The sequence below is a fragment of the Capricornis sumatraensis genome, chromosome 16 (genome assembly GCF_032405125.1).
Source record: "Capricornis sumatraensis isolate serow.1 chromosome 16, serow.2, whole genome shotgun sequence".
Lineage (NCBI taxonomy): Eukaryota > Metazoa > Chordata > Mammalia > Artiodactyla > Bovidae > Capricornis > Capricornis sumatraensis.
Genome location: NC_091084.1, coordinates 75,769,194 through 75,795,772, shown reverse-complemented (window position 1 = coordinate 75,795,772; position 26,579 = coordinate 75,769,194). Strand labels below are relative to the sequence as shown.

At 50.6% G+C, this 26,579-nt stretch overlaps 2 protein-coding genes across 2 annotated transcripts in view; one reads left to right on the top strand and one right to left on the bottom strand.

Moving 5' to 3' along the window:
* SYT13 (synaptotagmin 13) overlaps positions 1-6,840 on the top strand; it is a 38,833-nt gene extending 31,993 nt beyond the window's left edge. The window contains exons 5-6 of the mRNA XM_068989290.1: positions 4,607-4,736; positions 6,536-6,840. Coding sequence (XP_068845391.1) covers positions 4,607-4,736; positions 6,536-6,840 — 435 coding nt within the window. The remainder of the gene's footprint in view (positions 1-4,606; positions 4,737-6,535) is intronic.
* A 16,750-nt stretch (positions 6,841-23,590) lies between these two features.
* PRDM11 (PR/SET domain 11) overlaps positions 23,591-26,579 on the bottom strand; it is a 48,469-nt gene continuing 45,480 nt past the window's right edge. Inside the window, exon 7 of the mRNA XM_068989239.1 lies at positions 23,591-25,755. Within this exon, the coding sequence (XP_068845340.1) occupies positions 23,591-25,755 (2,165 nt within the window). The remainder of the gene's footprint in view (positions 25,756-26,579) is intronic.

Below are 26,579 nucleotides of genomic sequence, written 5' to 3'. Positions count from 1 at the left end.
CCCCAGCACACTCTCTAATTAGTGTGCGGTTTGGGACTTGTGTGGAATCACAGCCGGAGCCCCTGGGAAGAGGCGCCCAACATGCGGATTTGTTCAGCTGGTAACCCAGCTTCCTCGGGAGATGGAGGGCCTCCCCCTCCAGGCCTCTGGAGTGCTTGGTGCTGCCCGCAAAGGGTGGCAGTCCAACAGGTAGAAGTCTCAGACACCTAACCTGCCTCTACCCTTTCCCCTAGAAGAAAACTTACTCATTCCACAAAGGTCTTGTCCGGTTTCCACCATGTGCCAGGCAGTGTGCCTGAAGCTGGGAGCTCAGGAGATGAGGACAAAGACCCGCCCTCGTGACTCACTCATCCTGATCATCGCACTCATTGTAGCCGTCACTGTCCCACAAATACACTCCCGCATCCACGTGGACCCCTGGCCTGTTTGCCACGGATAAGAACAGTGACAGAGGGCAGCATGGGGTCAGAAGTCGGAGGCGGTGCTCTCGGTGTAAGTGGTAAGGGAGAGCCCCAAGGCCCGGCTCGGGAGCCCCTCTGCCTGACCATCCAGAGCGGATACTACGGGCTGATTTGAACAAAGTGGGTGGAGCCATTGGCTGCTATAGCCCACGTGTTTTTCCTCTCTTGGTCAGAATGGGTTAAAGGAAGTGCCAGCTGTGCCCCAGTTCTCACCGGAAGATGGTCAGCCAAAAGCAGGATGTGCGTCTCCAGGGGCCACAGAGTGGCCGACTCCAAGGACAGCTGGCGTGATTCCCCGAGAGCCCGAGAGAAAGATGGGGAGCAGGGAAAGACAGGGAGAGGATGGCGAAAGAAGGAGGGTTACTTTTTGTCAGCAGGTACTTTCAGCAGCAGAGCCGAGGGGGCAGGTGGCTGTGGTGTCGCCAACTGGGCTCGTCTGCGGCTTTGGGCACCCCGCACGGAGCTGCCGAGCCCTTCACGGGTTGCCAGGTCCAGGCTCCTCTCACTTGGGCACCATGTGGCCAAAGCCCAGGCCAACACGTGTGGATGGACCTCCAAGAAGTGCCATTGAAGCAGAAGCCTGGTGCTCATCTCAGCTCAGCAACACCCCGCCGGGCACCTGGACAGGCGCCTGAGCTCAGGTCCTTCACTGTGAAAGGAGAGGTCTGTCCGTTGAGAGTTCTGGAGGACCACAGGTTTAGGACTTGGGCTTTGCCATCAGACCAGACCCCCATTCGAGGCTCAGTTTCACTACTTAACTGGCTTCATGGGGCTTCCCTAGTGGCTTAGACTATTAAGAGTCTGCCTGCGGTACAGGAGATCTGGGTTCATTCCGTGGGTTGGAAGATCCCCTGGAGACGGGAATGGCTACCCACTCCAGTACTCTTGCCTGGAGAATTCCATGGACAGAGGAACCTGGTGGGCTACAGTCCATGAGGTCACAAACAGTCGGATACGACTGAGTGACTAACACACACACACACACACACACACACACACAGGTTACATGAACTCAGGCAGTGAAGTTCACTCTCTGAGCATCCGGGACTCAGACTTAAAATGGGAACCAGGTCAGTATCCCTCTTACTCTTGCCGTCAAGATTAAACAGGATGTCTCACTCTTCCTCCTCACGCTATGTATTGTGTGTTAGCTGTGTCCTAGGTGCTGGGAATAGCTTTGTGCGGATGACAGCCTCGATGGACAGATATTGTAACTGTACCTAGCACGGAGTGTGTTGCGTTAGCTGCTACCCTTAACGCCATTACCAAAGTTCCTGGCAGCCCCCAGAAACATTCCATCGCACGACTAGCCACTTAGGGCTGGTTGAATTGTTGCGGTCATATTGTAGACATGTTTCCTGAATGGAAGGTGTGACCCAAGCAGAGGGCTGCCCAGCTCCTCCATCCAGCTTTTACTCCCCAAATCCTGTCTCCCCTTCACCCAGAAACATTGTTCCCAATTAATATTTTCAAGAAGTAGTGACTATCCTTTCTTGATAACTGATGATAATCATCAAAGCAAGGGTAGAGATGCCGTCGTGTGCACCAGGCACTGTTCTAAGCCATTAACTAATTCCTCATTTAATGTTTACCACCCTATTGGGTGGAGATATTATGGTTCCCATCTTACAGATGAGGAAATGAAGGTTTGGGAAAGTGAAATAACTTGCCCAAGGTCACATGGCTAGTAAATGGTGAGATCAGACTTGAGACCCAGGTGGTCAGATTCTAGAGTCCATATGCTTCCCTCTACCCTTCAGACTATGACCTGCCCCCTGTGGGGACTCTCACTCATTTTTGTCCTTCAATGGATTTGTTGAAATTCCAAACAAACTCTTGTAGGAATCTCAATGGAGAGACTCTCTAAAGCTGCAGACGGTGGGGGGCGGGGGAGGGGCAGGCAGATTGACATGCTGGATGCTTCTTGGAGGCATCACAAAGCGCAGTTCCTGTGAGTGTCTGTGGTATGTTAGCTCCCATCGTATGCCTGGCCTTTGTTGACATGGTTGGTCATTCTGTGGACTAAGCCAAGCCCCGCTCAGCATTAGTGCATCACATTATTGACGTGATCACATCACATCTCTCAACCTTGCAGGGGCTGGAAGGGATTCTGCCGAGGTCCATCCCTGGTGGATCCAGGGTGATTCGAAGGTGGGGGGATGGCGTCGGCGTCTTTGGAAAAATACATATTTAATTACAGATATAGAGAGAGATTAGAAACGGATAGTGTAGTACAGATAGTGTAGTGGAGAAAAGGAGGCTGAATCCAGATGGGAATTCAGCCAGAGAAACGGGAGCAAGAAGGAAGCGACATGGGGGAATCAGTCTTTCCGGAAACTGATCCAATTTCTTTATTTTTAGGTTTGCTTATATACCTTTTGTTACACACAGGGACAAATACAGAGTCACACGGGGGTCAGCAGTCCTGACCTTTATCAAAACCAGGTGCTTCACATAAAAAGGTCTTAGGGATTTTATGATCCTTTCTTTCTGATAACCAAAAAACTTATTTTTTTCAAGGGTGTTTTTTCTTAAACCAGGCACCACCCTCCAAATAAAGTTACATTCCTATAGGGTGAGGGTGTAGTGAGTTACAATCAAGAAAGGAATTTATTCAACCCAAGGTTAACATGATTAATCTTAAAGGTTAATACTTTTTTCTCCTATATGTTTAAAGGTTAATGCTCATTTCTCCTATATGCTAGTTATATTCATTATAAGGGCAGGGAATATGGAGATTTAGCAGCAAACATCAGCCCAACAAATGAAAATCCTTTCATCAATGTTCCCCTTAAGATCTATTTAGTCTTAAGATAGTGATAAAGTTACATTTTTACATAGCAAGGACACAGTGATTTATAACAAAGTACAGTGATCTATTACAAAAGAGAAAATCCATTAACTCAAAAAGCCTACTATTGCTAACATCAAAAACTACTATATTTCCTTTTCTATAGTTCAAATATATTGATTAATATATTCCCAGGTGTCTAAGGATATGGAGGCCTGGCGGCCATCATTGACTCAACGAGAAGAAAAAGCCCTATGCTAATTAAGACTCTCAAAATACTCCAAAACTCTCTGTGCTGTTTATGGTTAAGAGGTAGTAAACAATCATGTGCATAGTGGCAGGAGTATGGATAATCCTGTCACACAAGCTAGTCTGTCAGCAGAGAGGTTTGACCTGAGACATCCTTGTCCCACACAGGGGAGGGAATTAGCAGCAATTACTGACACAACAAATGAAAAACCCTTCAGCAATATAATTCCTAACCAACACACTATACTAATAATTTCTAACTCCCCAAAAGAATTTGCCTTTAGTAAGTCTAAAACATCTCGTGCCTCTCAGGTTGGGAGGCTGTAAACAATCACATGTGGCCGGACGAACCTATACTGGTGGGCTAGATAGCCTTCAGAGCAGTCCGGAAGCTGAAACACTCTCGTCACGCCCAGGAATTTTTATTGCCTTGGAGCTGCGCGTTTACTCCTCCGAGAGAAACGGTGATGGGGGAGAGCCCCCCATAAAGTCAGAGGTGTAGGTGAGAGCATAAAACAGACTCTGGTTTTGGGGTAGATGCTTGGGAACAGGGGGTTTCCTGAGGCTTGATCACGCCTTTGCGTATGCCAAGCCTCCTTCCTCATGACCCTTGCCATGGGCGGAGTTCCCCACGCTGGCCCCCGGCAGGATTCTTTTCCACAGAAATGCCTTGCAACATCCTGCTGCTCCAGGAACCTGATCAGTCAATGCAGTGGTTTTCAAACTAGAACCCTAGGGTTCTGTGCAAAGATGCCTGAGGGGGGCACAGGTGATAAAGTGAGAGGAAGTCCTGGCCCTCTGTCCCGGCTGCATCCTGAATGGCACCTCTTTGATCTGTTCGGTATGTTGGGTTTGAATACGAGCTGTTTTTAAAATCACAATTGTGGCGAATCAAACAAACTCATATTGAAACACAGGCTGGCATAGGATCTCTCTATGCCCTCCTCCCTTCTGCAAGCCTGGAGAAAGCAGCCCTGATGGGTAAGTGATTTCCAGGATGCCTCCTGGATACAACTCCAGGGCAACCTCAGCCTCAGCGATAGTGACGGGGCCAGAGGGCATCCCTAAGTGAGGCTCCCCTCCTGCCTCCCCGATTCTGTTTCAGGAGCTGTCTGCGGGGACGGGAGAGGTCCTTCTCTCCATCAGCTACCTCCCAGCTGCCAACCGCCTCCTAGTCGTGCTGATTAAGGCCAAGAACCTCCACTCTAGCCAGTCCAAGGAGCTCCTGGGGAAGGGTGAGTGAGGTGTGAGAGGGGAGCCAGGGCCCCTCTAGGTATGTGCACAGATGGAGGTGGTGCCTGGGAGGCGGTGAGGACGGGTGAGCAGGGCCCTGGAACCTGAGTACTTTCGTACAGTCAGCCTCAGCTGTGTCCTCCACCCCCAAGCTCACAATCAGTTCTGAAGGACACCCTCGCTTCCCTAAAGTCATGTCCATTAACTCCCAGGCCAGTCCTACCTGTTAGTGCCCAGGTGTCAGCTTCCTAGGGCTCCCACCTTGCAGATCCATCGTGAGAAGAACAGCCTGATCCATGGGTCACAGGAATCCTAGGATCAGACTGTAGCCAGGGAGTGGAGAATCTGGGCTCTAGGGGAAGCTTGGCCCCACTTTGTCGCCCAGGCCTGGCTGGGTGCATCTTCTGGGGAGGTGGTGGGATTTCCCTTCTCCAGTCTCAACTAGCCACCACTCTGCTCCCCACACCCACCCTAGACTCCTCCCTCTTCCCAGCCTTTGTCGACCTGCCATCCCCAGACCAGCTGGGTGTGGATGACGGCAGAGGCATGTGGGCGCACAGGCTGAGGAGGCGTCTCTGCCCCACATACCCAAATAAACATCTCTTCAATGGCCCGGAAGCCTTGGCTGTTCCCTCTGGATACTCCAGCACAGGCCCCAAGGCTTAAGGACCAAACAGCCCCTTTGGTCAGAGCAGGAAAGAAAGCAGCATTGGTCAGCCGTGTGACACCCGGACTGGGAGCCAAGTGCTCAGAGCAGGATATAAATACATCGATATTTATAGCAGGAAGCAAATAAAGAATTGCCTCTGCAGTCAGGACCTCTGGGCAAGAGATTTTTGATGAATGAAAAATCACCCGAGTTGGTCTGGCTGACAGATCCCTGAGCCGGAGGTCAGAACTCAATGCCTTTGCCTCATCCCCTCTAGACAATTCTTTGCCTCCTGCTCTTTTTTTTTTTATTATTATTAATTTTTATAGCTCCTGTCAGGACAATTATAGCTCAACACTTTATCACTCAAATATCTCTGTTGAAATAACAAACGAACCACCTGGGAGTGATAATTATAGTGAGAAATATAGAGTAACAATTATCCTCACATTAGCTTTGGAAACCTTGACTGATGGAAACACGATCCCAGCCCAGAGCCTCGAGATGCTGCGTGAAGGCTTGTCTAGCAAACTGCTGCCTGATTTCTGGGGTGGGGGTTGGGAGCCGGGCAGCTCTACTGGGGTCAAGGCAGGCTGCCCTCACCCTCCACATGGGGTGGGATCCTCCAGTAAAACTTGCAAAAGAACAGAAGAGAAAAACACAGTCAACCAGCAGGAGACCTCTATCTTAGGAAGGGACGAAAATGCTTGGATGAAGAGCTAAGGGGATGAAGACGTAGGGATAGCGTAGTGTTCTTGGTCTGGGGTTAAAATCAAGCTGCAGGACGTCTGAACCATCATCCTGGGCCTGGTGTGATATGGGACTTGAAGGCATTCCGAGGGGCTCTTGAGAAAGGTTTCCTAGCGGTGTTTCAGTGTGACCCTGTCATGGTCCAGGAAGGAGCTTTTGCTATATCCTCATGTTCAGACTGATGCCTGCCATAAGGTGGGCATTGAATCACTGTTGAATAAATACATGGCCCATGAGGTCGGGGGAAAGGGGTGGTGGAGCAGAAGCCTCAGTGAGGATCTAGAGCCGGAGACCCTGTCTCTCCATCCCCAAGAGGCAGCACGACCCCAGCTCTCCCCGCCTCAGACCCCAGAAGCTCACTCCTGGCCCCTCTCTCTGTCTCTTTCCCCTGCCCCTCCCCAGATGTCTCTGTCAAGGTGACCTTAAAGCACCAGGCTCGGAAGCTGAAGAAGAAGCAGACGAAACGAGCCAAGCACAAGATCAACCCCGTGTGGAACGAGATGATCATGTTCGAGCTGCCGGATGACCTGCTGCGGGCCTCCAGCGTGGAGCTGGACGTGCTGGGCCTGGGTGCCGAGGGGCAGAGCTGCGTGCTTGGCCACTGCAGCCTGGGCCTGCACGCCTCAGGCTCCGAGCGCAGCCACTGGGAGGAGATGCTGAAGAACCCGCGCCGGCAGATCGCCATGTGGCATCAGCTGCACCTCTAGGCAGCCACCCAAGCCGCCGCCCTCCTGGGGCACAATCTGCCCCTTCCCCACCCCACTACCCTCTGCCCCCTCCTCTTGTGCCCCATCCGCATTCTGACACCAGAAGAAAGACATGTGTGCAGAGACCAGGACCCTCTTCCTCTCCCATCTCACTCCTGTTTCTTAAGAATGAGCAAGGATGGAGACAGGACATGTGGGTCAGAAGGAACACATTTTGCTGATCTGTGTTATTGAAAGAGATGCTTATCAAATATGATCCGTGTGGAGGTTTTGCAGTGGGTGTCAGATGCAGAGAAAGCTGAGTTGGGGAAATCATGGATGCAAAGAATGTGGCTTTTTAAAAATAAGCATGTCAAAAAGGATGACAGAAATGCTGTATCCTGGATCATCTCAAGAGAATTAGAGATGGTCAAGGCGGGATGGAAAGTCAGCAGGCATGAAATCGTGCTACTGACCCAAGGCACTAACCTAGCAGTTCCCAAACAGTGTGTGAAGAATCACCAGCAGATTCCCAGACCCTGCTTTAGACATTCCAAATCCATGATCCTGGCTGGACCCCAGGAGCCTGCGTCTTTAACAAGCACAGAGTGGTTTGGATGAAGAAGCTGGAGCACTGCATTTGGAGAAATCCTTTTCACAAAACCCCCAACTCGGTTTCACAGTCCTCGTTGGGCCCCCAACTCCCTGGGGCAGCCAGTGCCATCGCTGGACATTTCAACCATGGTGTGAAATTTAGGAGCCTCCGTTTTTTGTTTTAATCATTTGAATTCTTAATGTTGTCGTTTGTGCTTTTTTGGATCCTGCTCTTGGACTGAATTTTGTGCTTTCTATTGAATAACTGTATTGTTTCATCTCAAAATCGGTTTATGTTATACTTGGGGAGCCCTTCCCTGACTAGGAGTAGGTGGGATTCCCCCATTGGTTATTGGGCACTAGTTGTCATGTCCACCAGCATCACCAAAGTGACCGTCTGAGTCAGACTCCTTCCTTCTCAGCCTCCCAGCCGCGTGAGGAGGAATTCCATCTGGGGCGCACGTTAATTTAGTCCGGGTCTGTGGAAGGGGAGGAGGATAGGAGTCTTTTCAAGTGTGCCTCTCGCTGTGTTTAGGATCTATCAGTTTAATTAGTAAATAATCAGCAGCTAGGTTTCACATCGCTACCTGATTATTCCAAATAGCTGTCCACATCATTAATTAGAATATTATGAGCCTTGCTCGAGTGGATGTAATATTTGCCTAGGTACCGGTATTTCTGGGTTCTGTTGCTGACTGTCCGTAAACGCAGCCTAATGATGTGGCAGCTTGGTCTCTGAATGATGCAATAGATGAAATTGTGCTCCCATGCCACAGGCACCCACCCCTCACTAGAAACAAACTCCGAGGCCACCAGCAGATCATTTCTAAGCTTCATGTTGGCAGCTGAGCATCCCTGGCAAGTGCCAGACATTTCTAGAACCACGGACTCCACATCTGGACTTTTTAATACTGACAGCGAAACTCTGGGCCTCCAGAGGTCACCCTGGGTCCCTGATCTAGAATTCCTTTCCTTCAGTCCTGTAACAAGTCAAGTCATTCTTGGTCTCTGCCTGAGAATTTGAGCAGAGACGTGTCATCTTTTGTCATCACTTTTCCTTTCTGGACAGCAGTAGGAAAGCATTTAGAGATAACTTCTGCCGATCCCCTGAAGGAACAGTAACAATATCTCATTCCTCATAAATGAGAAGATCTTTCACATAATTGGACATTTCTCCCATTAAGTCTGGCCACCTCCTGCCAAGTGTTTTTTAGGCAAGGTGTGGGTCACTGACTTCCTACAACACATCTTTTGAGAGCCCTCTCACCACTTTGGCATCCCTTTTTTGGTTGGCATGCTGAAACAGAGCAAAGCCTCCCTTGCGTAAGCTGACCAGCACTCAGTTCTTGGTGACAACTGCTACTCTAATTCAGAGGAGTCTGGATCCTAGACTTAACATCAGGAAAGGTGGGTTCTACTTCCTTCTAAGTCCATGAGCCTGCCATACAGTCACACCAAAGGATGTTTGCAGTGAGCTCTCGGGGCCCCTGATGCCAGAATATCAGCTCCACCCACAGCCATCAGCTCCACCGCATGAATATCATGAGGCATTCATTTCTTTGGTGTCAAAGTTTTCGTTTTCCAGAATCCAGACGAAATGTGTGTCCTTGAAAGGAGTCACATGTCACTGCCTGACATCTTCAGTGTCAGCCTTCATCTCACTAAACAGAAATAAGACAGATTTTGCAGGTGGGTTTGCCTGTTGTGTGCACTGGTGTATTCCAAGCACCTAGAGTACAGTCGACTCATCCACCCTTAATAAAAATGTGTTGAATGAATTAGTGAATGAAAGATGGGTAGGGGAGTAGGAGAAAAAATACACATTTTTATCTAACTTGAATGCAAATCTGAGTCCTAGTTGAGTTCTCAATGGTAAGGTCCTCAGAAACCTTAGCAGCTGGCCTAGAAATTCATAATGTTGAGTATTACCGTTCACCTAATGATAATTTATAGCTCACTGTGTAAATAATTGGGCTTCCCTGGTGGCTCAGATGGTAAAGAATCTGCCTGCAGTGATGGAGACCAGGTTCAATCCCTGGGCCGGGAAGGTCCCCCGGAGAAGGGAATGGCAACCCACTCCAGTATTCTTGACTGGAGCATCCCGTGGACAGAGGAGCTTGGTGGGCTGCAGTCCATGGGGTTGCAAAGAGTCGGACATGGCTGAGTGACTTTCCCTTTAATTTTACTTTATGTAAATAATTAGCATAGTGAACTATAAGGATGAGGATATATAGATGAGAATATAAAAGCTGTATTTCCCATCAGAACTCCATCTCAGTGAATTTTAAATTTTAAATTACTGAAAAAAACTTCAGTAATCTTTGCATCTACTCACCTTGTACCGGATACTTTTGCAATTGACTACCAGATTAGAGTAATTGGGTCTGTGCGAATGCATCCAATCTTTTCTTTAAAAGAAACACTTGGTCCTTTGCCAGGGAGCATTTTCTAAGTGCATGAAGCAGAGGTAAAAATAAAGGGAGAAACTGTCTCCGACTGGGCTGTTGCCCACGAGGTGATCTGACTTTGTCACAGATACGGCAATGGGGTAGAAAACTGGGAGTCTAATCTCATTCATCTTGCGACTCACTTCTTACATCAAGTCCCTATATATTTGTTGAGTGCCTATTGATCAAGACCTTGCACGCGTCTCCCCATTTCAATCTGAGATATGACTCTTGGTGTGGATTGAGTAATGATGAATCTCCCCCAGTCGATGCTGTGTAGAGAGAGCTAGGTGGGGGAGCAGTCCTCTGGGGCAGCTCCTTAGGGATATAAAGGAGTCCTGGGCAGCGGGAGACTGCAGCCCACGCCAATCGGAGGTGAGGACCGCCAAAAAAGACCTAGTCCTTGTGATCTGTCTTTGCTGCCTGTGTTTCCTGTTGTCAATGCTGTGTCTATTCTGCAATCATGAACCGAAGCACAAAAAGACGCATGAGATATTGTACTCATATGTCTGGTGTCATACTTTGGAGCAAAAACCTTGCAGTGGTAAATAAATGACTTCTAACAGGGTCAGCTGCCTAGTGTGTGCCTGTGTGTAAGTTCCTGTTTCTTACTTTGGACATGGATTTCCCTGGTAGTCCAGTGGTGATGAATCGACTTCCTAATGACCCCACGCACCGCAGCTACTGAAGCCCACACACCTAGAACCTGTACTCCACGACAAGAGAAGCCACCACAGCAAGAAGCCCATGCCCAGCAGTGAAGACCCTGTGCAGTCATCGGTGAACAAACAAATATTTTTTAAAAGATGAAGCATAAAAATAAACACATAAAAACTCTAGACATAGGCAATGCAGAAAAATAATCCTATAAACACACGTGAACTCCTGCCAAGTTCTATAAAACTTGACAAATATAGTTGAAATCCCCTTAGCCTCTCACTCAGGACATCACCATCCTGAACTTGGGATTTCTCACCCCAAACCTTTCTTTGTATTTTTACGACATGTATGTGTAAACCTCATAGAGTAGTTTCTGTTTTTAATTTCAAATTGTCTCACATTATTTTTTGCTCCACGTTAAAATTTTGAGCTTCCTCCATGCAGATTTCTGTCGCTCTAGCTCCTTCACTTTTTGCTGCTGTGTTATTTTCCATTGCATGAATATGCCACAATCGCATTCCCCTATTGACACGTGTTTAGATATTTCTCTCTTTTTTGTGTGTGTTGCAGGAATTGCTGCTGTGAACGTTCTCAGGCAAGGCCTCTTGGGGCTTGAACTTTATTCTTGACAAGGAAAGATGGAAACTGTTTCCTCTAACGTACGCCCAAAGAAATACCCCCATCACTGGAAGAGGCAGGGCAGTGGCTGAGCATTCACCTGTGCTCCAGGTGGCCGGCAGGGACAAGGGAACTTCAGAGTCCTATCATCTTAGGGCCTCCTCGTGGCTGCTGCCACCCTGGCTTCAGGAGGAAGAGGCTCAGACAATGAGCCAGGGGAAGGGCCTGAATGTTCAGGTCAGTAGAAAATCAGGCAGTTTATGTGGAATTAAAACCAAAGGCTCTGAAAAAGGATGCTGCTACTTAATCACTCAGTTGTGTCCGACTCTCTGTGACCCCATAGACTGTAGCCTGCCAGGCTCCTCTGACAATGGAATTTTCCAGCCAAGAATACTAAAGCAGATTGCCATTTTCTACTCCAGGGGATCTTCCTGGCCCAGGGATTGTATCCACGTCTCTTGCATCTCCGGCATTGGCAGGCATATCCTTAACACTAGTACCTCCTGGGAAGACCTCTTAAAAAGGCTGCTGCTGCTGCCGCTGCTGAGTGGCTTTAGTCGTGTCCGACTCTCTGCGACCCCATAGACAGCAGCCCACCAGGCTCCCCCTCCCTGGGATTCTCCAGGCAAGAACACTGGAGTGGGTTGCCATTTCCTTCTCCAGTGCATGAAAGTGAAAAGTGAAAGTGAAGTTGCTCAGTCGTGTCTGACTCTTAGCGACCCCGTGGACTGCAGCCTACCAGGCTCCTCCGCCCATGGGATTTTCCAGGCAAGAGTACTGGAGTGGGTTGCCACTGCCTTCTCCCTTAAAAAGGCTAAATGAGCCATAAAGAAAGGCTTCACTTTCCAAGTCTGTACATGTAATTCCTTATTTTATATTATATATATTTGTTATATTTTAATGACAGCCGGGATTTTTATTTCTGTATTAAAAGGAAAAGTGGCTCTTATCCCATGTAGCCAAATATTGTGTAGACTGTGTTTCACAGGTAACTGTGAATATGGCCCCTGATGTGCTCAGTCACTCAGTCCTGTCTGACTCTTGGCAACCCCATGGATTATAGCCTCCCAGTCTCCTCCGTCCATGGAATTTTCCAGGCAAGAATACTGGAGTGGGTTGCCATTTCTTTCTCCAGGGAATCTTCCCAACCCAGGGATCGAACCCAAATGGGCTCTGAAGCCCAAAACTAAGATTTGAGAATCTGGATTTACCAAAAATAAAAATGGAAGAGGCAAGAAGAGTTTAGGGATGATTTTTTATTGGGCTTTCCACTGAACCACCTTAAATAACAAACTCTGCTCCAGCCTATGAAATAACTCAAGTCTAGAGCACTGCATTTAGGAGCTGGGCAACCCAGCTGGTCTCTGTCGCTGCCACCTTCATGGTTCTGGGTAAGTCGCTTGCCTCTGGGCTTATGCCCACATCTATAAAATAAATTTGGAGAAAATGATCACTCTTCAAAATTTAATGTGTTATGATTTGGTAATTGAGACTTCTCATGTGTATCCTTGGCCTCCAATCTCATGTGTAAAATGAACTAAACCCACGTGCATGGGTACCTGCCTTCCCTGCCCTGGGCCAGGTTTCCTGACAGCCACTTGCTTTTCCAGACAGTATGTGACATTACCTGAGGATCTCTTCTCATGTGCTTACTTGCTAATGGAGCCGGTGGTGATTTTTCCACACGAGAATTTCTATTTTTTAGAGTCAACTGGAAGCAACACCATTTCAAGAGCTTAGAACCCTAGCATCTGTTCTCTCTACCATCCTGGGCAGATGCCTGGCAAAGGAAGAGCCATAGGATGTGGCTGTGGATGGATTTAGGGGGTGGGGCTTTTCTCAATACCAGCCTTGGAGAACTGCCCCCTACACCCATCCCTCGTCTCCTAAAGAGGAGCCACCACAGTCCCTGGCAGGGCCCTCAGCATCATCCTGAAGCCAGAGATGGAGGCAGGTGCCTACCTGGGAGGAGGTGGGAAGAAGCCAGACTTAGGACGGGAAGTCAGACTTTGTTATAGAAAGCAGTCTAGTAGCGGTGGCTCGTCCTCAGCCGGGTGAAGTCTCTTCTCAAGGCAGAGTGGCTGGAGCCTGGCTTCCCACCCCAGTTTCCCAACGTTCTTCCTTGGTGTCTCAGGACAAGCGGATGATGGCAGAATCCTGTTATAGAAACGCAGGGATTCAAACCAGGAACAAGCCAGGAGAAACCTGGTTTTCCCCACCAAAAGCAAACCATCTCTCTTTGTGGTCTCTGCCCTCAAGGGTCAGGTGAATTGAGCTCTCAGCCAGAAGATGGTGCCCTGAAGTCCTCTCTCCAGGCTGAGAAGGAAAGGAGGGTCAAGGCAGAGTTTGCCACTCCAGCTCTGAGATAGGTATTGGTGGCTCTGTATTGAAAAGTAACAGGCACTCCCTCAGCCAGGTTAGGCCCTGGAATTCTAGGTGAAAAAAGGGAAACCTAGGCTTCTTAGCATCTACTTCACCCTGATGTGAGAGGTAACAGTAATGACGATAATGATCCTGCTCATCATGTTCTGCTCTGTGCTGAGCCCAGAAGATGCAGACTCAGATACATGATTTGTCCAAGGTCTCGCAGCTTGTAGGAGGCCAAGGGGGAAATTTGAAGCTGGTACCACTCAAAACTGTGACAATCCTAGACAGCATATTAAAAAGCAGAGACATCACTTTGCTGACAAAGTTCCACATAGTCAAAGCTATAGTTTTTTCAGTAGTCAGGTATGAATGTGACAGTTGGACGATAACGAAGGCCGAGGGCTAAAGAACTGAAGCTTTTGAATTATGGTGTTGATGACTCTTGAGAGTCCCTTGGACTGCAAGGAGATCCAACCAGTCAATTAATCCTAAAGGAAATCAACCCTGAATATTCATTGGAAGGACTGATGGTGAAGTTGAAGCTCCAATCTTTTGGCCATCTGATGTGAAGAGCCAGCTCATTGCAAAAGACCTTGACTCTGGGACAGATGGAGGGCCAAAAGAGAAGGGGGCGACAGAGGATAAGATGGTTGGGTAGCATCACTGACTCAATGGACATGGATCTGAACAAACTCTGGGAGACTGAAAAGGACAGGGAAGCCTGGCATGCTGCAGTCCAAGGGGTCATAAAGAATCAGACATGACTTAGAGCTGAACAACACTGCTCTAACCCTAAAGTCCAGGCTGTGGTTTACAGCCCGTGCGCAGTCTTCACTGGAAAGGCAACAGACGCCTAGGCAGTTGTTTAGAAAGGCTATCTGAAACCACGAACACAGACAGTTGCCACGCTGGAAGGGGCTGGAAAGATCCTCTTCCCTAAGAAGACCTGGGAGCACCTGCCCGAGGGCCATGAGACAGTGTCCAAAGGACAAGTGCAAGTTGGGGTGGAAGAGAACTCAAGTAAGCACCTCAGGCGCCACCTCAGCTCTGTAGAGAAAGGGCTGGGTTGGGGCCAGATGTTGCCAGTGGTCAGGTGCAGGGGTCCCCTAGTCAAGTGAGGAAACTGAGAGAGAGGCAGGCAAAGTGGAGGCATCTGAGGTCTCTACTGTGACAAACACAGCATTGCTGGGACTGCACTTTCATCAGGCGAGTGAAAGTACACTCATTCATTCATCCCTTCAATAAACTGGATTCAATTCAGTTCAGTTGCTCAGTCATGTCCAACTCTTTGCGACCCCATGAAGTGCAGCACGCCAGGCTTCCCTGTCAATCACCAACTCCCGGAGCTTGCTCATACTCATGTCCATTGAGTCGGTGATGCCATCCAACCATCTCATCCTCTGTCGTCCCCTTCTCCTCCTGCCTTCAATCTTTCCCAGCATCAGGGTCTTTCCCAATGAGTCAGTTCTTCGCATCAGGTGGCCAAAGTATTGGAGCTTCTGAACACTGATTAGGTGCCTATTATGTGAGGATGTGATAGCAACCACACACAGTGGTATTAAAAAGCCTCTACTTTTCTATTGTGGACTTCACGGTCTAAAGGAGGAAGACCAGACATAGAATACACACACAGGCACACACACATGTCAGTTACATAGCTGAAAACTGGAGATAAGATCTGTGAATGAAAACATCAGGAGGAAAGATGAATAATGCCTCAAGGGTGGCTATTTAGAGGGTGTGATCAGGAAAGACCCCCTGAAAAGGAGACATTTTATCTGACACTTAAAAGAAGAAAAGAGCTCAGCCAGGCAACCGTCCTGGGGAAAACCATCTCAGACAGGGGGCACACTGAGCTGGGAAGTCCTGCAATGGAAGGGAGCTCTGTGAGCTTGGGGCAACAGAGGGGAGGCCAGGGAGCACGGGCCGAGAAGGAACCAGGAGGCTGGGAGGCTGGCAGGGGCTGGACCACGCAGACTGATGGGTTGTGATCAGGACTTTGGGATGGGAGCGACGGGAAACCTTTAGAGGGTCCTGAACTGGGAAGCCACCACGACTGGGTCTGTGTTTTCAAAGGATCACTGTAGAAACTCACATAGCAATGGGTCTTCAGGCCAGTTCCCTGAGTCTTCTCTCTGGGGTGAATTCAACTTGCCTTTTGAACCTTGGAGAGGGAAGCTGGGGGCAGCTGTGGAGAGGGAGGAGCGGAAGTGGACTGGGCCTCCCTCCTTGCCACATCCTCCAAGCCTTGCTTTGGGGAGACCCAGCTCAGGGCCAATGGAAGATTTATCGTTCCCTTGCCTCCCAGCTGCAAGTGTAGGTCAGATCCAATGGCCAGCAGTGGGGCGGGGCCAACCCCAGTTCACCTGGGCTGATTAGACGTGGACAGCTGTACCCGTTTGCTCTTTCTGCCCTGGGAAAAGAAGAGAAGCGAACATTCTGCGGAGACTGTGGAATGGCCTTCACGACAGGAAGCTCTGAGTCACCGAGGGGCTGGAGAGACGATGGCAGGCACTGAGCAGGTAGAGGTTCAGAAAAGAGGAGAGGGACGGCCCGTGACTGGAAGCTGCGCTGGAGCGGAAAGGAGCTGAGAGGAGAGCTCAGCACCCAGGAGGAAACACTATAAACACTTTTCTACATTTTTCTCCAATGTATGCCCATTTTTCTAAGACAATTTGTGCCAAACATCACTTATCATTCACCCCCGTACCAGTGCCATTAGCAAACTGTTGGGAAGGACCCTCCCTGGGGAAGAAGTTTGCCAGTGGAGAATCATGCAGGTAGTTGGATGGAGAATTAGAACACTGTTCATCCAAGATCCCCTGCAGGAGGGCATGGCAACCCATTCCAGTATTCTTGCCTGGAGAATCCATGGACAGAGGAGTTTGGCAGACTGCAGCAGTCCCTAGGGTCACACAGAATCAGACACGACTGAAGCGACTTTGCCTCCCTGCCTGCCTGTCTCATCTGCAATAGCTCTGAGAATTTTGTGGGGTAAATGTGTGTGGGGGCGAGAGATTTATTTTAAACGGTTTTGGTGACACCTCTTTTTGGCCAGACGGGTGGGCGAGATGTGTAGGTTACCAGCTGGAAGTGGCCTTGAATAGTGGAAAAGTAAGAACAGCAGGAATAGGACTTAGAAAGCCTCTTCCAGTTGCTTCTGACCAGGGAGCAGGCAGGCAATCTCACCTGACACCCAAGCATGGGACTCATCCTGAATCACCCTGGGCACGGGGTGGGAGAAAGACAAGAAGGCAGAGATCCGACCTCGGTGAGTAAATTTAAATGCTTTTATTAACAATCTTCTTACATTACAAGGATAATATGACAAAAGGAAAGTTTCTGCGTACATATTATGATAAACCAACATAGCTCTATTTGTATCCAGTGTCCTAGGCCCCGTCACACAGGTACTATAAAGCGTAGTCTGCAAAATAATAACATCGAGGGTTTTTTTTTTTTAAGAAAGAAAGTATTAACATATTAATATGTATGTGATAATAGACTCCTAGGTATTTCCCCCCACCCCCACTTTATTTTCCTCTGTGATTGAAATGAAACGGTTCAGCAGCGTGGGGGTGGAGAGGAGGAGAGAGACGACGGGGCTGAAAAAGACGGAATCAGACTGCTGGCTCTTCCAGAGAGACAAAAGTGAAGAAACTGAGGGTGCCCCGAGGGCAGCCTGGCCCTTGTCTTTTGGGGAGCAGTGTAGTGACCGGCCGTCCTCCTCTGGACGGAGGGCCCGGTGCCCTTGATGCCCCGAGGATGCTCTCTCTCTGAGGTACAGTGCATTGTGGGATTGCTACCCGAGGATGCCCATCCCCTGGCCACAGGTCTGACCCCCCGCAGCGGGAGGAAGGCTCGGGCCAGGCCTGGCCTCTCTTGAGCCAGGCACTGGAGGGTGTTCGGAGACCCGGTTGGCAGCTAGCGGTGGCTCAAGGAGACCAGGGTGGACGTGGAGTGGGAAGAGGTGGGCATTGGCAGAACAGATACCCCCCACCCCAGACTGCAGGTATGGGGGGCTCTGCTGGAGACTGAGGTACCTTGGTAAATGGTATGGAAGTGTAGGACGGAGGTCAGAGGAGGCTCGGAGACGAGCCCAAAAGGCAGAGGCTGGCCTAGAGGGCAGAGGGTGTGGCCGCCCTCTATCTCCCATCCTCTGTGGCCCCATCGGCCCCTCCTCCTCTACCTCCCCGGCGGGGAAAGAAACAATCGTGAGAGAAACCTGGAAGTGAAACGGATTTCTGATCCCGTCAGGGCTGCATAGGCCCTTCGTCACGCAGCTGGTGGCACCGGTGCCCCCAGAAGTCCCGGCCATCCAGAAGCAGGGGCTGGGCCAAGCCGAGGGAGGCGCCCTCCCCGACGGAAGTGGATGAGCTTGGATGAGCTTGGGGCATCTGGCTCAGCCTCTGCCTCGAGTCACAGAATCAGAACAGTGTACGTGAACTAGACCTGGCTGGCAGGTGGGGCCAGGGGGTCACTGGGCACAGGAGAGGGTGGGGGGCTCTGTCCTGAGTGCAGCCAGCAGCAGCAGCTGTGCAAAGTGGGCTGGGCCAAAGCCCCGCTTCTGAACTTGAGTTGCCACTGAATTTACGAGTGTGCGGATATGTCTCTCTCACCCTTTCCCATTAGTTGACACCCCTCCCCCCCGCCCTAGCCGGAAAGCCTCTGGATGGTGGGCAGCGCTGACTGGTGATGCTGCCCTGGCAGGCAATGAAAGAGTGGGTGAGGGAGGCCAGGACGGCTGTATTTCAGAGGTTTGGCCTCCAGGGCGGGGGTGGGGGGCAGCAAAAAGCATCTAAAGTGGGAAGGTGGGGGCGGCGGCATCTCTCCTGGGCCCGTCTCGGTCCCATTGGCAGCTTTCCCATCGCTACCAGCGCTGCTCGTTCTTGTCGGGGAGTGGGTGTCGGGGGAAACTGTGCAGGGTCCCTCTCCCAGGGGGTCAGAGGCCACATCCTACTGCTGGGCAGCAGGGACCACCCAAGCGGAGGCTTGTTGGGGGGCAGAGGGGACATTTCTGGAGGGAGCCCAGGGGGTGAGGATCTCCTTTCGACCTCAGACTAAGCCTGCGTGTGGAAAAGGAGAGAAAAGTGCACGGGAGAGGGCCGGGGCCTGGCTACTCTCCTCTCCAACACTCCGGGTAAGAGGCCCCATTCCCAGCAAACCCCGCCTGCTCAGCTGCCCCGGGTGCCCCTGCAAAGGCTCCATGTCCTCCGTCTTCTCACAACACAGCGACAGGCTTTCCCGCTGCTCTCCCAGCTCTCTATAGACTCTATTTTTTATATCTATTTAAAACATAGAAATGTATAAATATATAGGATATTATTTATAGATATATAGACGTGATTTCATCTCTTACTCTGTGTGTATACGCACTGCATATGTCCATATGTACAATATATAAGTGTAGCATTTGTGTTATACACTGCACATACCCCTGCTTCCATGCACTCTCCTAGGGAGACTGGATTGCATAGGTATTTCCAGGGCGATACCACTTGAAGGGATGGGGTGGGGGTGGGGAGGGCCAGATGAAAGAGGAGGGCCGTACCATTTTTCCTCCCGAAAGGGCACTTTTTCTCCCTCTGGCTAACACACAAAGATCACCTCAAAGGTTTCTTAAAATATTACAGCTCCAGACACTCAGCTAAAGCACCTTGTCCACAGAGAGCAGAGAGGCCTTTCTCCAAGCAGGAGAAGGGCCCCTGCGGATCTCTGGACATAATCTTCCCTCCTCAAGACTGGAGGAGGAAGCCAGCCCAGAAGCCATGAGCCAGCCCCACCTCCCCCGGGGAGGCTGGCAGCGGAAATGGGGCTGTCCCAAGCTCACCTGCCTTGTGAACATGCCTTTCTCATCTAAGGAGGCCTGGCCTCCCTGCTTTGGCTGTCCCAGGCTGGCCTGCTGCTTGAAAGGGCGAGAGGGGATGAGGGCCAGGGCCTTCTGTCCAATCTGGGTGTAGGGACCAAGAAAGAACATGAATTCTACTTGGAAATCAGACCGGAAGCCACAACGAGCTCTAGGTACAGAATTCCTGTGCCTACAGGTGAGAAAACAGAGGGGAAGGAATTGAGAAGTTCTGTTTCAACCCCCAAGCCACTTTCTGGACCCCACGAGGCTCCAGGTAAATAGTCAAAATAGCGCCCACTCCACAGTCCAGGCTGGGCCAAGTCTGGTCCACTTCAGCCTCTGCAATCATTTTCAGCACTCGACACACTTTTGCCTATTTTTTCCTTCTTGGCAACACTTCAAAACAAATGGAAAATATTTAGACACCACCTTAAATAATTACAAGGTCCATTCTCCAAGTCAAAGGGGCAACATAAGCAAGTCAAGGAGAGGGGCCTCAGCAAGACAACTCAACAGGGAAACACTAGGTGGGAGCCAGGGTGGAGACCTCCAACTGCCCTAGATTCAGGGCTCAGCACAGAATGCAACTAACCAGGGATCCAGGAGATAGAGCCTCCACTCATCCTTCAGTGAGGATGAGGAAATGAGGGTCTGCCCAGCACTAGATGTGCCCAGCGGCCATCCAAGGAGAAAGAAACAAACAAATAAAAAAATAGCTGGTGTTGTGGATGCCCAGATTGTAATACCCAACCAGGCAGGTGAAACTTGAAAATTGGCAAGTGGCAAGAGTTGCAGACAGGGCTGGGTTGCCTCATATTTCACAGACAAGATGGCAAAGGGTCTTTTTGTTTTTTCCCTCCATTCAGAAAAAGCAGACCATTTTTAATTGCAAGGGTTTCTGGCTCCCAAGCTCTGCGATGTATCTGCTTGGCACCATCAGCCACAAACCTGATCTCATTTCCCACCCACTCCATGAACCGAAGAAAATCACTAATTGGTCAACTCAATGAGGACAAGCTTGACTCCAGAGACATGAACATTTTTTTTTCCTAAGTCAATGGTTGTCACTCCTAAGCCAGGGGTTGAATTTGAGGGCTTTGTCTCCTGTCTATCAGCATGCAAGGATCACCTGGCCACAGCTTTTTATACTCATCGGTGAGAGGTTAGACTGCCCAAGCATATGTGGGCAGACCCCAAGAGTCCCCACACCCTAGGAGTCCTTCTCAGAGGCAGAGAGTGGAAACGCCTGGGGTGAAAACCACGGGTAATTGCACACAGGATTCACAGGATAGAAACACTGGAAATTCTGAGGGTAAAGACTCTGTGTCAATTGTAGTGGTGTGTCACCCAAATTGCTCCCTGTCCCCAGGCAAAGTGGCCTTCAGACTGCCATGAGCACCTGGAGTTTTCAAGATGCCTTCCCAAACTTCGAGAACCTCCAGAGAGCCCATCCTCTCCGAGGTCTGGAGCCTGGGTGGCCGGCTCCCGCTCCTCTGAAATGATACGGTAGACACTGGCATTGGCCCAAAGGATTCTTTCCCCTCTGGATTAAAAACTGGAGCTAATTTTGGCCATGGCCTCCTGAGAGCAAACGGCTGTGGCCCTGCCACAGTACTCAGGCAGTCATCAGCGAGTCTTTCCTCCTGGTTTTCAGATGAGTGGTGGTCTAGGGGATGACTCCCTGTCTGCTGATGTTGTGGGTGGGGAGGCGCAGGGGTGCGCAGGGGGAGGCGTAAGGCATCTGTTGGCTAGAAGAAAGGACCTCGACTACTGTTTCTGACCCCTATGGAGGCCCACCCTGCCAGTCATCTCTGTTCCCCCTCGACCCATCTCGGTCTGTGTGATGTCCAGAGGGAGCTCTCCCACAGACCTGGTGGATTGGGTGCGCGGTGGAGAGGAAGTCGAGGAGAGAAAGGTGGACCCTTGTGCTTTGCACTTGACCACAGATACTGACCCTGATTGGACAAGGGGGATGGCAGGAGAAGACATCGGCTTAAAGTGACGTGCATGAGGTTGGGAATTTCAAAGCTGGAGGAAGGGCTTTGGGTCTTTCCTTGCAGGTTCCTGCTAACTCTCTCCTAGTTCAGAGGAGGGTGGGAAAGCGTGTGAGACCGGGGAGCGGGGATGAGGGGTGAATGTCACCAGGCAGGGGTGCATTGATTTGTTGAAGAAGGCAGCATATGAGGCCTGGCAGTGGGACAGTCGGAGAAAACCAGTTGGTTTTGTTTTGTTTTGTTTTAACATGCTACATCACTGTTGAAAACAAAAAAAGTTTTAAAAATAATATATAATATATATAATATATTTATATAATGAAAAGCTATTGACTAGCAGCAATGATTCTAAAGTTATCATAGCACCAAGACCATGGGGGTGGGGGGAGGGGGTCTGTGGGGGGTGAAGGTCTGGCGGGACAAGGAAGAAGGGGTGACGTGTTCAGTGTCACTGACAGTTCCACTCCGGCTCTCATCGGCGGCACGAGGCCTCAGAGACAAGATAAACCAAGAAGGGAGGAAACCACCACAGTCTTCTAATGTCTGAGCCGAGCAGGTTGGGGACACCGAGGCCTTGCCTGTGGCCAGATCATCCCATCCTTTGCCCACCCTCTGCCAAATGAGAGGGGTGGCTCCTATAGACAGACTACAGACAATGCAGGTCTTCCTCCCTTCCCCAAATATAACCTGCATCCACAGCGTAGGACCTCTGCAGATCAGATATGCACACATCAGATGTGGGAACACGGACAGAAGTTTTTAACAGCTCACGCACATTTGTTTAAAAAAAACTCCCCTGCGAGGTATACTGGTAATTAAATGAACAAAAGAGCATTGATCAAGACTCCTCTAGATGAAACCACTACTTGCCTCAGGGAGTAGGCAAGTGGCTATTTCTAAAGCTTATATCTCAGCTGTGTGTGTGTGTGTGTGTGTGTGTGTGTGTGTAGGCTGATGCCTCGAGAGTCCCGTCTGACTTCTTGTTTATTCCTTTCTTTGAGGACATCTCTACCCTGTTCAAAAAAGGAAGCGTTTGCAGGCACAGACGCATTCCCCACTTTTCCACTACCTTCCTGCCAGGCTGCAGGGCTTGCCATCAGCCTTATTGCAAAAGAAGAATCCAATCTCTAGAGACTCTCATCAGAGTTATGCATAACCCAGGGCACAACTTGCATTGACATCTCCTGCCACTGAACTCTAGCAGACATTTCTCGATTATTAAAGGAAAAAATAATATACCCCCAAACACATTATACGATTATAAAGACAGTATAAATAATTCATGAAAATTGAATACATACTTTTCATTTTACGTGTGTTTAGCCAAAAATCGTTGCTGTACTGGGGTCTGGACTTCTTGGCTCTGCATTTCCCCCACATTCCCTGGATCTGAATGGAATTCTGTTATGGTCTCCCACACCAGGTGAAAAACAGGAATGCAAAGGGCTCACGTCCTCCCTTTTCCCCAGGATTTCAAGCTCCGTTGTGAGGCAGTTTTGCCTTCAGTATAACAGGTAAAATATTTAGGATCCAGGGGACTGGAAGGAGGGACTCAACAGCCCAGGGACGGGAGAGGTGACACAGGTGGGGACTGGCAGGTGTCACAGTCTGACCGACACTTCTGATTCAGAGACAGTGAAGGAACGCTCATCAGGGAATGAATGAAAACCTCTCAAGCCGGGTGGGAGGGGGAAAAAGTCGAAAACCCTGATCCGGATACCCAGCTCACCCTATCCAAAGATCAGAGGTCTGATTCTGCCGGACCAGCATGTCAGCCAAGAGGCCAAGAGATCCCCCTCGTAAAACCAAGCAAGAAAAAAAAAAAAAAAAAAAAGGCAAGAACATACACCCAAACCCAAACCCCTCAACTCCCAAAGAAGAACATAAACAAAATGAGCTACCTAAAGGCGATGACTGACCCGTCATTTTAGCTTATGCGAGTTGGTTGACAGTCAGGTGGGAGCCTGTGGAGCCCCAGCACATGCTTCTGTGAGTGAAAATGAGTTTCCACGTGTGTTACAGCTGCCAAATTTTGTAGACAAGAGTCAGTTTCCGACATTATTCCAATCTGAAAACTCCCAGTAGCTTCTGGTGGACGTGTCACCTTGGTTTTTAAAATTTTTTTCAGTGTGGGTTTTTATAGATATATATAATATAATATATATTTATATAATATATCAAAGCTTATGAGTATAGATTAAAAAAATATTCAACAGCTTAGTGAACTCTGCAACGCCAGCTTCCTAAATATCCGGATAAAACTCTGACCCGTGGTCCACGGTCTGCAGCACCGGCTTCTGCTCCAGGGCAGACATCCTGCTGAGGACCTCGGCGGACAGTGCATAGCTGTTGCCAGACTTCTCCTCGAACCAGCTGTCCAGGGCTCGCTTGGCATCGAAGTTGGCGATGGGAGGGCCGTTGACAGCAATGGTCAACAGGTCGCTGAGCTGCTCCAGAGTCAGGCGGGAGCGGTGGTTTTTGCGAACTCGCTGCAGGGCATTTCGGCCTTTCTCGCAGCAAGCGGTGGAGGTGGGCAGGACTTTGAGGACCTGGATGATCTTGTTCAAGAGCGGAAACCGCTGCTTGTACTTGGAAATGTGGCCGATCAGGTCTTTGAAGCCGTTTTTGGTATAGTAATCAGCCTTGAGTTCCCGCCACTCCATCAGCAGACTCCCCCGGGGGTCCAGCCCTTCCCTGCAGACATCCCGGGAGAAGGTAGGGATGGCCTCCAGGTGGTCAAAGATCTGAACCATGTCCTCCTTGCCATAGCTCAGGAGCTCGTCGCTGTTACGGGGCCAGGCGGCCAGGTCGAACACCTGGCAGGCCTTCACAAAGATCCGGCTGCGGGAATCGAACCTCTGAGCTAGGATCACTTGGGTCTTCTGGCAGATCTTCTCCCGGATGGACTGGAACTTGGCTTCAGCCACCCTGAGGTTCTTCATGGCGATCCCGTTGAAGCTCTCCCGGAAGTTCTCCTCGAACTCCTGCAGGTATTCCCCGGGGGAGTCGGCCAGCCGGCTGATCTCCTGGATGGCCTCCTCGATCTTGTCGTCCACCTGGGACACCAGCAGGTATTCGCCCTGGAAGACGTAGGCCAGGCGCGAGAGCACGGCGATCACATCCAGAAGGAAGTAGATGAGCTTGATGGACTGGTAGTCCATGAGGAACTGCAGCAGAGCCAGGGCGATGGCCGAGGCGTCCGCCCGCTGGGTCTGGCTGCTGACGTCCTTGAGGTGGGCGACCACCTCCAGGTAGTCCTTGATGAGGGCATTGAGGACGTTCTGCTCACCGATGATCCACCGCACGGCCCGGATGTCCCCCAGGAACTCGGTCTCCTCGCACAGCGTGGACGCCGTGGACCGCAGCTCGCACATGAGGCGTGGCGAATAGCGGTAGAAACTGAGCAGCTGCTTCAGGTTGTTCTCCAGCTCCTCCAGGCAGGGGAGCTCCTTCCCGCTGATGGCGTCCAAGATCTCTAGATGGGGCCGGTGCACCATGAAGGGCAGGCACAGCAGCCAGGGCAGCGTCTTGCGGATCGTCATGAACATGCTGGCCCGTAGGCTGGCTGTGACGTTGGCCCCGTCTATGCCCAAGCCCACGGTGGGCTTCTCGTCCTGTAAGCGGATGCCCAAGGCGGAAAAGGCCCGGTCCAGCGCCTGCAGATAGCTCTCTGTGCTGGAGAACCCCAGCTCCTGCAGGGACAGGAACTCCGTGGCCGGGGGCCCGTCGCTGCTGGTGTACTGGACGTAGACCGCCACCGTGTCGGCCAGCAGGTCATCGCTCTGCCCGTCCAAGATGATGCTGAGGCATGGCGACTGGCGGATGCGCTCCACCAGGTCTTCGCGCAGCGCCCGGGCGATGTGATGGATGAGGATCTGGCAGTCTCCCTCGTTCATGTACTGGTCCACCACCTTGAGCTCGCACTTCCGCAGCAGCTCGGCCAGCGGCCGGAAGTCCAGGTACGGCCGGCCCTCCAGGGCGAGGTGGTAGGCGGTGTTGAAGAGCAGGGTCATGTTTCGACACATCTCCTCCGTCTTCTCGGGGTGCATGCGGAGCTTGTAGAGCTGCAGACACTTCTTGTGCAGGTTGCTCTGGCTGTGCAGCTTGATGGTGTGGATCTTGAACTGCTTGGAGCCGATGATGAAGGCGGAGGTGCGCGAGGACTGCACTGTGTACTGGCGGCAGACGTGGCACCACATCTCGTTGAGGGTCGGGGAGTACCGCAGGAACCAGAACTTCTTCAGCCACTCCTGCTTGAAGCGCCGGATCCGGCGCCCGGCGGCCGAGGACATCTTGGAGGGCTCGTCGGTGGCCGTCATAATATCGTTGGAGACGGACTCGTCTGCGGAATCGACCTCCTGGTCGTCGTCCTCCATGGTGGCCGGGCCGGAGACCATGCTCTCTGAGGCTGGAAGACAAATGGGAAAGGAACCCGTTACATCTGCTGGGAAGAAAAAACAAACAAACAAACACATAGATGTTTCCAAAATGAAGGAAATAGGTCCAGAAGGCAGCTGTCATATTCTGTGAAACAGACTGAATTCCAGCCTGGAATTCATTTATAAGCATCCTTGTCATCCATGCATGTCTCATCCTCTTTGTGGATTAGCCCCGGTGGCCACCACCACGCTCCAGGCTGCCTGCCCTCACCCTCCACAAGCGTGAGCTCAAGGAACTTAAATATTCTGTATCCACCGAAGAGGAAAACTAGGAGAGCCGAGCCCGTGGAGGAATAGAGCACGTCCCAGGTTTCACAGCGGGACCGCGAGGACGTGGGACTCGTTTGTCACACCACGAAGGTGCCCTCAAATGAAGGCGGCTGGGGCCCCAAGTGAGTTGGGGAACAGAATGCAGTTAAGACACAGGCTTGGAAGAGCTGCAACCCCTCATTGTGAGCTAAGGGGTGTGGTTAAAAAGGAAGTGCTGTGTAAATCTCTAATTCAGCTGTGTAGTGAGAAACTTTCCTTGTGGTTGAGCAACCCTAAAAGATCCAGGCAGCCAAGAGAAATGGGCAAAGGGAGGTCATTGTCCTGCATTCCCATCAGGAAGGCTGGGGGCTCTCCCCCACAGGACACCCTGCCTGGGACTGGGAGAGAAGAGAAAGACTGAGTTTAGAAACTGGGCTTTGGGGTAAGATACCGGAGAAAGGCAACGGGTCAAGAACACAGCACACACCCCCTCCTGCAGCGGAATTTCCTTTATTGACATGGAGGATACAAGGGCAAGACATGA